This window comes from Gigantopelta aegis, chromosome 9, assembly GCF_016097555.1.
Source record: "Gigantopelta aegis isolate Gae_Host chromosome 9, Gae_host_genome, whole genome shotgun sequence".
NCBI lineage: Eukaryota > Metazoa > Mollusca > Gastropoda > Neomphalida > Peltospiridae > Gigantopelta > Gigantopelta aegis.
This window is the reverse complement of record NC_054707.1, coordinates 64,730,433-64,744,219: the sequence shown is the minus strand read 5'-3', so window position 1 is coordinate 64,744,219 and position 13,787 is coordinate 64,730,433. Positions and strand designations below refer to the sequence as shown.

The window sequence follows — 13,787 nt, the reverse complement described above, 5'->3', positions numbered from 1 at the left end:
ACCATCCCACAGACATGATAGTACATACCACGGCCTTTGTTTACACCAGTTGTGGAGCACTGGCTAGAACCAAAAATAGCCCAATGGGTCTGACAGGGATTGATCCCAGACTTACCTCACATCAAGCGTATGCTTAATCTACTAGGCTATATACCGCCCCACTTTTACAAAAATAGAAAATGAAAATTACAAATAACAAATTGTAAATATACCCTGATCATTTAGATAATGGATTAATCCATCATATTCATATTTAATTTTCAGTGTCTGCATAAGAAGGCATTTATTTAGCTGAAATTAACATTACATATACAATGGAAAATCTACCCTGATAAAATTGCCAAATCTACCCCAGTATATATAGTACATGTGCAGCTTTGGTGCAATCTAAAGAAAGAAAGAAATGTTTTATTTAACGACGCACTCAACACATTTTATTTACGGTTATATGGCGTCAGACATATGGTTAAGGACCACACAGATTTTGAGAGGAAACCCGCTGTCGCCACTACATGGGCTACTCTTCCAATTGGCAGCAAGAGATCTTTTGTTTGCGCTTCCCACAGGCAGGATAGCACAAACCATGGCCTTTGTTGAACCAGTTATGGATCACTGGTCGGTGCAAGTGGTTTACACTTACCCATTGAGCCTTACGGAGCACTCACTCAGGGTTTAGAGTCGGTATCTGGATTAAAAATCCCATGCCTCGACTGGGATCCAAACCCAGTACCTACCAGCCTGTAGACCGATGGCCTGCCACGACGCCACCGAGGCCGGTTCTGGTGCAATCTAAAGCCCTGACATTAGCCAAATATCATGTACCACATTGTTAGGTCAGTTGTTCGGTCAATTTAACCTCACCGTACCTGTAGGTGGTAGATTATGAATTAACGCACGATTATATATTCATTTTTACATATACTGTATATATATTCATGTTTACATATCTGATACAGACGTTAACCCCCCCCCCAAAAAAAAAAAAATATAAAACAAAAATACACCCACCCAAACTATGCGATATATTATATTATTCACGTATTATTAATATTGTGTCACGTTTACAAACGATTAACTTTACAGCGTTGTTTGTAGTCCGATACATCTGTCATAAACTCACTGTTACTCAGTTGCCGAGTTGACGGCAGGTGTATCGGACTACGTAGACCTGTACGTCAAAACATCGGAAGTACAGATTAGAAGGAAAAAACACATTGAAAAAACGCATTTGTATTACTTAATATTTTATTAAATGCTCGTTACAATAACACAGCTCTATATTTGACATAATTTACTAGGGAATTAGGCCTATTCGTTCATATTTATGTTTATTTCCCGCGGAAACATATCAGACTAGTTTATGACATGGGGCATGGCTTACGAAAAAGGGCGTAGCTTAAAATCGCATTTCGCGAGATGTTACATCCTGGTGGCTACGATTAAGTATTTCCCCCATGTATACCAACCCACGAACTTTCCTGGTGACCTCACATTCGTTCAAAAGGGGACTCATTTCGGAAAAATTGTATCTAACGAAAACTAGCGTAGTATTTAACATTCATCCACGAAGCAATCTTAGCGCTAAGATCACTATAAGAGTATACTGTAGTTATGTACTTAAGATACTCTAAGCGCTAATATTGTTTCTTGGAACGGGGACTGGTGAACATACGGCGGTATTGTAATTACATAATATACACAAAGAAAAAAGTTAAGCACCCCCACGAAATTTCTGACTGACGAATGAAAAATTGTTTGGCATGCAATTACTGACGTAATGAAGTCATGGCAATGTATGTGAAAGGTAAGAACAACATTCTGACAATAGGAAAACACAAACAATTGTCAGCTGTGGTGAATTTTTATAAAAAGTTACGTTCGGTTACCTAGACGACACTGACAGTCCAAACGTTCAGTACTTTGTGTACCCTCCACGTGCTCGGATGACCGCCTCAAGCCTGCTCCTCACCCTCTCAGTCAAGTGTCGGATCTTCTGACGAGGCAGCAACAACCACTCCCGATGCAAAGCAGCTTCCAATTCTCTCAGATTCTGTACAGGGGGGTCCAGTTTCTGAGAATGCCAAGAATGTCCCAAATGTGCTCCAGGGGATTCAGATCGGAGCTCATTGCGGGCCAAGGTAAAGTCGTCACAGCGTTGTTCTGGAGATGCGCCGTCACAGCCCGGGAACGATGAGGCCTGGCGTTGTCATCTATGTACTGAGGCCTTGTAGCGAGTGGGTGGTTGTCGAAATGTGGCACGACAACTGGTTCCAGGACCTGACGGATGTACTGGTCATCTGTTAACTTACCGTGAATGGTGACCAGGTCCAGCTTGCAGTCATGGGAGTTCTTGTAGAGAGCTGGCGATTGGGCAGCCAGTCACGTTTCAGCGCCGTGCTTATTGCAAACGGTAGACGCCGTACCAGCCGCCCCAATGTCGAAATATTATTTTAAACCAAGTAACCACAGTTTACAATGTACTCAGGTGTCGTTAAACAAAAATTCCTTTCCAGTTAGAAACAAATATATAGTAACTGTGAAGTTGAAAAACCTACAATAACATTTGGCATGGGAACTTCTGGCGTCCTCGCTGGGTAGTCGCCGAAACTGGGCTGCGTTCAGAAAACTAGATTTCACTAGCACCCGCTAAGGATTTGACTGGTCCTCACCGTATGGACTTTATTTAACACTACTAAACACCAAAACCAGTCATCATTTGCGTCTTTTATTTTGTAGAACAAACAACAGGACACGAATTTCATCTTGAAGTATGCAATTTCTTTATTGTAAATGTACATACAAGCACTAGGCTTAATAAACATTGTTCGGTGAATGTTAAGGAGCTACAAACAATTTCAGATCTAATGAATGTTTCCATTCTAGTATTTTGTGTACCTGCTTTGTGTTTCCGATAAATTGCACTTGATAAATAAATACATAAATAAACAAACATGTAAGGAAGACACACCCAACATTGCTTCCGTTAAGAACTGATGACGTCAACGGTATGTGAACTATAATGTCATTGTACATGTTCGTTCTATAATGTCATTGTATATGTTTTACGCACGTTCTAAGCCCCATTCTTTCACCCTGCCGTTATATCTAGACCCTAGCCTAAACCCAACCCTAGAAGATGTACCTAAGAATTAAAATATCCACGTTAAGGAATATTGCTGGTTCGACGTCTATCGTCCCATTCAAGTCATGGAGATGTCTGATCACATAGAAATGTTCCGACATTTTGTACTTCATGTGAACGTCCATGGAGGAACACTGTCAAAAACAATAAAATAATAAGAGGTAGATTAAGTTCAAATACACATAATTATTATTACATATTATTATTAGAATTATATACACGTTAAATACATAGCACGCAACCCTCAACCCCTTAACAAAAACAGAGAAATAAATAACAAAACATAAAATAAGAAGAAGAAGAAGAAGAAGAAGAAGAAAACTCATAGAAATGGTAATGACAAAAATATATTACTTGATACAATCAAGGGGCGGATATAATATCTTGTGAAGGGCAGAGGTCGGAACATGATGTTAGAAAAACTGGTAGACCATACTAAAGGAAAACGAGGAACAGTGTTGGTGGAGTGTTAAAGTTTGTTTTGCTTAACGACATCACTAGAGAACATTGATTTATTAATCATCGGCTATTGCTGTCAAACATTTGGTAATTTTGACATATAGTCTTATAGAGGAAACCCGCTAAATTTGTTCATTAGTAGCAAGAGATCTTTTATATGCACCATCCCACACAGGATAGCACATACCACAGCCTTTGATATACAAGTCGTGGTCCACTGGCTGGAACGAGAAATCTACAGTCTCCAGACACCCCACAACTAATACACATAAATGTAGTGTTTTCAGGGTTAATCCACATATTACCATGTGATGATGGGGGTGGGAGGAGAATAATATGTAAAGACGGTGTACAACGATAAACATATTCTAGACATCTAAAGTGGATAACTTCAGTACGCCTTATTCTATGGGAAGTATACAAATCCATGAATACAAGACAATTTTTGTCACATTATCTAGCTCCCTAGGATTTTTCGGCATCCTGTCGCCCGTATCAGATAATTGTAGCAAATTGTGTCGAAAGCGATTTATATTTAATAGCAAATTGTAACGAACGCGATTTATGTTTAATAGCAAATTGTGGTAAAAGCGATTTATGTTTAATAGCAAATAGTGAAGAACGCGATTTATGTTTAATAGCAAATAGTGAAGAAAGCGATTTATATTTAATAGCAAATTGTAACGAAAGCGATTTATGTTTAATAGCAAATTGTCTTAAAAGCGATTTATGTTTAATAGCAAATAGTGAAGAACGCGATTTATGTTTAATAGCAAATAGTGAAGAAAGCGATTTATATTTAATAGCAAATTGTAATAAAAGTGATTTATGTTTAATAGCAAATTGTAATAAAAGCGATTTATGTTTAATAGCAAATAGTGAAGAAAGCGATTTATATTTAAACACATATTGTCCATAATTTGGAACGGTTCATCGAAAGAAATGAAGCTAGCGAGTAGTTTTGATTTAGTTTGCAGAATAGTAGGTCATATTGGAATCTAGCCTATTGGTGGCTGTCGTTGTTGGACTCCCGTGACTCCCTAATTAACCCTTCGGTGGGCTTGATCATTGAGTGATCGTTTCCCGGTTCTTCCCTTAAAAAGGCACGGTCGGTTGTTGGGGGCACCTCAACTTTGAGAAAGCACCTTTTAGCTACTTATTGAGGAAAGCGCTCACCTCATTGGTGTTTGTGTGGGCTAGTTTTTCAGCTGCGACCTCTTGCGCCGCTTGCCGGGACTCATGGCGCTGTTGAGGAAGTCGTACATATCGGCGATGTTGGAGTACTCGTCCGTCTGACAGTGGAAGCCGAGGTTGAAGTTACACGATCTCTTCCTGAAAACAAAATGTGTCTGTACGTGTTAAACACCAGTCCTGGCAAACTAATATATAAACAACGAAGAAGCGTTGATCAGTTTTGCTGTATAGGGGCCGTTTCCAATGTTCGTGCATTTTTACGCGACGCAGGCGTGGGCAATAGTACTCCAAAATCGCGATGGAAATGCTGCTGTTGATAACTGTTGGAAAGATTTGTTTAGGTGTGTGTTCCGCGTTGAGAGACACGCCAAAAACCCCAAGAACCACCCCATCCCCCCCACCCCCCCCCCCCCAAACAAACAAACAAACAAAAACCCCACCATGCACATACAATACGGCCCTAATAAAGGGGGTGGGGTGGTGATGTAAAATGGGAATGCTTTAAATTATTCATACTTGAATATTATATATATTTCTAACTCTTTTTTTTTTTCAATATGCATTGTTACATGTTTATATTATATTGTATAAAGTAAATTATATAATTTGTTTTAGATTATTACATGAACTTGATGTACAAGTGCCTAGTACGATATTTATGCTTCGAGATTAATTTGTGAATTGTTTTATTCCTACGAGGAAGAGCAAGTCCCACATTTCGTGCGGCACTTTGAAAATGAGAACGTTCACAACAATTAATATTTCACGAAGCGTACTCTTAAAGAGACAGACCCTAGTTTTTAAACACTAAGGTATATTTTTCACCTTTAAAGCCGTTTATGATCACAGAAATCAAACATTACATACATATTATTGTTTAGAGTATCCATTTTTCGTACAAACTAATGTTTCTGGTCATCCTGGTGTTTCTAATACCGCAAAATACATTTTTCATATTTTTAAAAACGCACGTACGTCTTATAGGTAACGGTTATGGAGTCGAGTTCTAGTCTATTTTTCAAAGGATATTTCATTGTTTCAACGTCACAGACGCTTGTTGTACTCTATAATAAACTTACCCAAATGTGTGTTACAGGTTAGCATATTAACTAAACTTAGTGTCCAGTTTTACTAGGGTCTGCGACATTAAAGCATGCTCTTCTGTTCCTTTTTTGTTGGTACCCACCCCTACCCCATTTCCGATCGATATTACAGCGTCATCGTGCGTCAAGCGAGCGCTTTACCGCTCATATCTCTACCGAAATGACGTGGATACGAGATTAGACGTTAAAGACTGAGTGTTTTATCTGTTGATACCGTTAAGCTTACCTACTAATTACTTAGACATGTTTGTGGAGTTGGGTTTTTTTATATGTACGTCTGTGTAAGTATGTGTACGTGTATGTGCGCGCGAGTGGTATTTAGTGTATTAGTAAGATGAAATAGCAATGCCGTCGTGGATTAGACAATGTGCTACAGCGCTATTAATTATCTCTCTTCGGACACACACGTGTTTTTGTTTCTGCATTAGTAGATGAAAAATATATTCACAAATACTAGTAGGCGAATTTCCCTTGGATGCATGTCCATCGATACCACATGCTAAGGACATTACCGAGATATTTGTCTGAAATCAAGTCCATACAAGTGAATTACCAGCCTCGGTTTCATCGTGGTTAAGCCATCGGACATACGGCTGGTAGGTACAGGGTTCGCAGCCCGGTATTGGCTCCCACCAAGAGCGATATTTAACGACTCAGTGGGTAGGTGTAAGGCCATTACACCCTCTTCTTTTTTTTATTAGTAGTAGTAGTATTAGTAGTATTAAATATTGTTTTTATTGACATGTCACAACGTAATTTCTTTGGTGGTATGCTTAATAAACCAAATGAAAATGAAGTAAATAACGTAAGCACCTCTATCACCCCACCGCCCCATCCCGACCCTTCGTCCAATATCAAAATGTCAGACTTGGACTTTTCTGTCTGGATGTTGATGTCTGCTTCTTTTAACATTTTCTTTAATGATCGTAGAAACTCCTGTATTATCTGGAAATATATATATATATATATATTATTAGTAGTTATTAGTAGTATTAAACTCATGTCACAACGTAAAATATAAAGAAATGAAAAATATAAGCATATTATCACCCCACCCCCCATCCCGTAGGCAGTGATGTCAAACATGGTTATTCTGCTTCTTTTAACATTTTTTGCTGTATTGAAACCATGTATGAAAATATAGAAATGAAAATATGTATAAGCAGTATTGAAATTGGTTTTAGAATATATAGACTAAAATTGAAAACAATATGCATATCAATCTTTTTATCTAAAATTAATTCAATCTTTTTATCATTAATTAAAGAAAAGAAAATGACAAAATAAGTTACGTAAATACGTAAAAATAAAAATAGAATAAAATTAAATAATTACGTTTTTACACACATCCGTATTAAACTAGATAATTTTATAACTGGTTTTTTAAAGTCCTTCTTTGAATAACTTTCATACGGTATATACGTTTATTCGGTAATCGTATATTATTATATTGCAGGGGCTCACCCCGCCCAGTGCCAAATTATCCAACTGCTAATTTTTATACAAAGTGGTTACAACATTTAATATTTGGCTAACAAAAGTTTAGTCAAATTAGTCACTTTTTTTTTATCATTTTCACAGAAATATTCCGCATATCTGAAAACTGGCTAAAAGAAAATTATTTTCAGTGAGCCCTGCTAATATTGTATTGTGTTGTGTTGTATTGTGTTTTTGTTGTGTTGTGTTGTATTGTATTGCATGTCCTACTATTTTTAATCACCATGTGGTTAATTGTTGTGTTTCCTGTTTTTCTTAATTTTCAGTTTATTTTTATTGTTTTAGTTTTCGTTTCGTTTCCTTTTGGTTTTTTGTTTCTTTTTTAGTTTTTTTTAGTTTTTTCGTGATGTGTAGGAAATTACCAGTTTGCTTTTGACTTGCCTGTTAACACGCTCCGCTTCATTTGTTTCTCGTCTGGATCGCTTGCCAGGCATCGTGTGACTGGAGAGGACTTCCTGTTGGTGCAAGAGCTTGTCTAGACTCGCCAGCGAGCAGTAGGGGTTGTTGATGCCCACAGAACAGTCCTCGGGGTTTCTGAAGCAGTCAAACGATACGTTTAGTCGTCATAGGTAGACAGTTGGTTATATGTGGAAAGAGAAAACAAACAGATGGAGCCAGGTGAACTGTAAGTAAATCGATGTAAGAATAACGCTGAAACTCATGTCAGGTTTCTTTTCGTGGCGTTTATATTAGTCACTAACATGAGATGACATGTCAACGGTGAAGTCGATAATCATATAAGGACATTTCTAGAACTGAATATATAGGTGAAGCAGGAGGAACCAAAATATATTTTTGCATGCCTGGTGATACAAAGAATGTGACCCTCAAGGGCGGATCAAAAGGAGGACCAGTGGGACCTGTTCTTCCTTAAAACACTTCCTTTTTAACACTTTGTTTACAGTTTTCATTGAAGTGTCCTTTTTCGAGTATTTGGTCAGTGTGCCCGTTTTAGCCTTAATATATTTTCTGGGTTCGCCATTATCCCTATTCCGTCCCTATAATATGCTCAATTCTGGAACAGTTTTTTATGGTATTGATGAAGTGTATAAAACCTCTATGTACTTCTTTAGTCACAGATATATAAGTGTATGCGACAAAAAATATATAACCCTAACACACACACACACCCCCCCCCCCCCCCCCCCCCCCCCCCAACCAAGACACCTCTAAGAGTGATAGCCACCACCACGACCTCCCACATCTAGGGAAATCGAACACCTTTTTTCAGGACAAAGACTGGAAATTCATCCCAGATCTTATGTATACCTTATATTCTTTGAGCCTTTTTATCGTTTAACGTGAGCCAAATTTCTCCAACTTTTGTGTTATTTTATCAGAGCCGTAACTAGCTTGTGACAGAAGGGATTTTCTCCCATATTTTAAAATGCCTTTTAACATTTTAAAATGCTTAATTTTTGTCTAACTGAAGCCCGATTCTTTTTACTGCCTACCCCGATAATAAATGCGAAAATCGGGACACGTTAAAACTTTCAAATCACATTTCTTCCGTCCGCCAAGCATGATGCCATCATACATATCTTCGCATACTCCTGAAGAACGTCCACGAAGCCAAGCACTCGCAATCATTCGCTAGACTGGTTTTAGCGCTTAACGTTAAATGAATATGATGTGACAGAACACGATGGTACCAGTCAAATTGTTTTCACTATTAACGGAACTCTGGCTCTACCTTTAATTAAAATGAAAACAGGATAGAGCCAGAGGCATACTTGTGCCTGTTAAGCATTATAATAACAATTTAAAGTAGTTGTAATGTCGAGGAATCACACACTACGCGAGAACCAGCCTAAGTGCGAGTAGGAAACAAAGTGGTGACTTTCTGCCAAAATTCGTTTTCTGTCCGCGGCTTATAAGGTGTTAGCCTCGTGTGTTAACTTGAAACACTCTCATCAATGCTATTACACATTCCATTTTGAAATCATCCCATCACAGAGCTTTAGTGTTTTGCTGCTAAGGCGCAAAAACGTATTATAGCTGGGTGGAAAACACATTTGGTTACAAGACCATTTTATTAAACGTTGCCATAGTAATAAGGACGTGGTAATAAAAGTGACGTGACCAGTATGACTTGGATGTAAATTCATTTAAACGAAGACGTCGTTACGTAAGTTATAATGTTGCTAAAGCTGATGTAATATAAATTGAGATATTAAAAAAATACCATCTATAAATTCTGTTTCGTCAGGGAGTACAGGAATTAAAGATGCAATGTCCAGTATGTTTTTAATATTTAAACATTTAGAATAATTCAACCTCTTTAATGTTCATTCCATGATGTGTCATTCTTCATTTTATGTTAAAGGTGCATAGTCATCTGAAAACAATATACAGTGAAACCTCTCAAAACCGGACAGTCTGTAAACCGGAACTGTATCATAACCGGACGTTTTTCATAGTCCCTTTTTAAATATCCGTCCAGAAGAGAACTTGGTCCCTAGCGTGTCCGGTTAGAGAAGTTTCACTGTACTCTAGTTCTGATTGAAACTTAGTCTGAGCCTAGCATAATACAAGGGTCAGACTGCCAACTGCCAGCACAAAGTTGGCTAACTGTTTTCTGCCACGACTTCTACGACTGTTTATTTTCTAGTCTGAGCGCTCTTATAACTCATTTCTCGTCGTATAACCCATGGCTGTTAATCTCAGCGCACCCTTCGTAAGTAATGAGTTTAGGAAATCACAACGCAACCGTCGAGTTGGTCAACTTCAACGTGACAGATGACAGTCTGATCCTAGAATTTGTTGCCTAAAATATATATATTTTTTTCTTCTACACCCAGTATATTATTAGCTGTCTTAACGTCTAGAGAAGCTAACAATAATATCTTGATGTGGTTGGCCAAGTGATGTCAGCTCCTGGCCAACTGCTGCATGCACAGTGTAAACAAAAGCAGTAATTTACGACAAGACGCTTCACTTTGATCAACCTGACTTGTAAAACAACATAAATGACGTGAAAACATAATAAACTATTTAACTAAATATATTTCAAGTTGCATTAACGGAACGAAATGGGGTTGTAGTATTTGTCTTTGTTAAATAATCCAAATGGAAAAATGTACACCTATTGGTATGCCACGTTGGAGCAAAAAGCGACAACCCACGATACCCAAGTGATACTTTTCTTTTCTTCGGGACTACGTAATTGGTCAGTTCTGTGATTTTAGATGGGAAAGTCTACTTAATAGTTTTACAGAACTATTTACAGTAATACTATACGTGGAAAAGTGTTGTCAGTTACTCATTCTATGTACCAACATGTGAAAGCCTGTGTCACACTTAATGGTTTCCAGTCAGATTACTTTGTTAATCAGTTAGGCTTGCTGCAAGGCGAAGTTTTTTTCAACGATTTTATTTTCTCTATATATTAATGACTTTCAAATGAGTTTTATTCGTGGTAATTGTGTACCATATGAGTGTCAGTCACTCAGCCTATTGTTATTAGTGTATGCAGACGACCTTGTAATTTTTTCAGAATTTGTTGAGGACTTGTAACTTCAGCCAGATACTTTATTAGACTATTGTACGAAATGGGATTTAAGTGTTAATACTTCAAAAACAAACATAATGGTTTTTAGAAATGCTAGTAAATTAAAAGAAGAAGAAAAATGGATTTATGGTGATAATAGTATAGAAATAGTTGACAAGTTTACATATTTAGGAATTTTACTACATTATAACAACAAATTAAGTTTTACAGAAAAAATATTATCTGAGCAAGGCAGAAAAGCAATATTTGCATTAAACCTTAGTATTAAAGCTTTGTATCTTAATCCAAAAATATTGTTATCATTATTTGACTGTTATTTTGGTAGTATTTTATGTTACGCATCGGAAGTATGGGGTCAGGTAACGGTGGAAATATTGAACGTATTCATGTAGATTTTTGTAAGAAATTATTAGGTATTAAGAAATCTACTCGTAATGTAATGGTATATGCAGAGCTAGGCCGACGTCCATTGAGGTGTATTCGAATATATAATATGATTAAATATTGGTGTAAATTATTAGTCACCCCAAATTGTATATTAAAAAATTGTTATGACTTTTTATATAACAGGGTAGAAATTTATAATGAGAAAAATTGGGCTTATCATGCTAAAAATGAAATTACTGATTTAGGTTTTGGTGAATTTTGGCTTAAACAAGAATTACATTCATTGTACGTACCTGTAATCAGGCAAAGAATCTTAGATCAAGCTTCGCAATACATCAGGAGTGTAATTAATATTTCACCAAAGTGTACTTTATACAAATATTGCACAGATACTTGTAATCTCCAGTTTTGTTTACGTAAGCCAATTCCAATAGTGTACAGAAAGTATTTATCAAAATTTAGACTATCTTCTTACATGTTAGCAATTGATACTGGCAGATACTATCACACTGGAAGACAGAACAGATTATGTTTATATTGTTTAAATGCTGTAGAAGATGAATTTCATTATATTTTAAAATGCCCTTTATATTCTAATTTAAGAACACAATATATAAAACCCTATTATTGGAAGAAGCCTTCATCTTTTAAATTGGTGCAGTTGTACAATATAAAAAAAAACAAAAACAATTATGTAACTTTGGAAAATTTCTCTACAAGGCAGATAAATTAGGAAAATAACATATATATTGGAATGGAACAAAATGGCTGCGCCCGTTATATATACTAGCAGTCACATTTAACCGTTTTATTAATTAAACATAATACTATACTTGTTAGTATTAAGCAATAATGTGCGTTATATATCGATAAATATGCATACCAGTCCAAAGGCCTTGCTTAAGCATTCCTTTAAGAAATTAATTCAAATTGAATCATATTGTTTTTCATGTACCTACCTTTGTTTGACACACGGTAGCCGATGTGTTTTTCGTGCTAGGTGTCGTTAAGCACTGACTGATTGATCGATTGATTGATTGATTGATCCATTCATTCATCCATTATTTGATTCATTTAAACAGAATCGTTAGAATGTGTGACAATCCTGTCTTGATCAGAACTCTGGCGTGAAGTCATAGATTGTGTTCACAACAGACGTGCTTGAACAATGTTTTGATGCAAGAATACCAAAACTGTCCCATACGATACCATACTGTGATATAATTTAGAACACTTTTCAAATTTGAAAATGTTAGGTTATAGAGACAGACAGACACAGACAGACAGGTAGTTTATTAAAGTCTCACCTCATTACAACAGAATAAAATTTAGCAATATAAATTATAAAATTGTAATGAGCTACTCTATACTGAGTTATGAGAGAGTATTCGCTAAAAGTATCTAAAAGACAAATAAAGTAAACAATCCAATATAGTACAGCTAAAACAATAAGATATATAAATTTAAAATATTATACATAAATCATCTCATAGTATATAAAAGGGATTTTCGATATCTTTAAGAATGGTATGGCAGGTTTTGGCAGCTAAGATACAAATATCTGCACAGGACAAGATAAAACACAATTTCTGCATGTCAGTGCAGTCATCATAATCAAACAGTAAAATTCTACACAGTGTGAGTAATTCCAACGTTATGTCAGCATATAATGGGCACTCAAGCAGGACGTGACACTCGTTTTCAATGTGGTTAATACAACTAAAACATGTCCTTTCTGCCAGCGGTGTATTATTATATCGACCAGTTTCAACTTTCAGTGGAGCAACTCCGCATCTAAACTTAGCGAGTGCACAACTTTGGTATCGAGGCATGAACCTGGTAACATAGGGCTTTACTTTATAAACATCTTTGAAACAACAATAAATTCTTAATGTGTTGCCCCAACCCCTGTTCTGCCGTGTGGTTCCATTAACGCTTGTTTACATTCTATTAAATGTTTTTCCTTGAATCTGTCCTGCACCTTGTTGACTTCATACTTTTTATAGAGTGCTATACTAATTGGTAAGTGGTTAATCACTCAGAGATAAATTAGACTTGAACAATTACTACGGCCTAAATAAAAATGCCATACAGTATTGTACGGCGACCAGTTTGTTAAAATCCTTAATCTTCTACATACGTCACACACTAACGAATGCACGCACACACACGAACGCGCACGCGCACACACGAAGGCACGCACACACACACACACACGCAGGCACGCACACATAGACGCACGCACACACATACACAAATGTCAGCCATTAAACACGCTCTCTGGACTGTCTAGTTAAAGAGACTATTCTGAGTTTCCTGAATTACATACTAAAATTACATAGTAAATAGTTTGTTTTGTTTACAATATTAGTGTCTGTATATTTAATGTGTTTCCGATAGTTTTAATATTTGCAAGCAGCCCAAATTGGATTTGGTTTCCCAATAATACACGTACGAAAAAAATACATATTGGAAAAAAAACCAAAAAAAAACG

At 36.7% G+C, this 13,787-nt stretch overlaps 1 protein-coding gene and 1 long non-coding RNA gene across 2 annotated transcripts in view; both read right to left on the bottom strand.

The window, feature by feature from the left end:
• The window catches only part of LOC121381696, a 119,449-nt gene that overhangs the window by 63,847 nt on the left and 41,815 nt on the right, over positions 1-13,787 (bottom strand). The window contains exon 4 of the mRNA XM_041511041.1: positions 7,777-7,929. Within this exon, the coding sequence (XP_041366975.1) occupies positions 7,777-7,929 (153 nt within the window). The remainder of the gene's footprint in view (positions 1-7,776; positions 7,930-13,787) is intronic.
• LOC121381036 lies at positions 2,757-6,843 on the bottom strand. The gene is made up of 3 exons (XR_005959034.1): positions 6,773-6,843; positions 4,778-4,933; positions 2,757-3,276 (listed from the first exon to the last, which is right to left on the bottom strand). It is a non-coding gene; the product is annotated as an uncharacterized LOC121381036 (long non-coding RNA).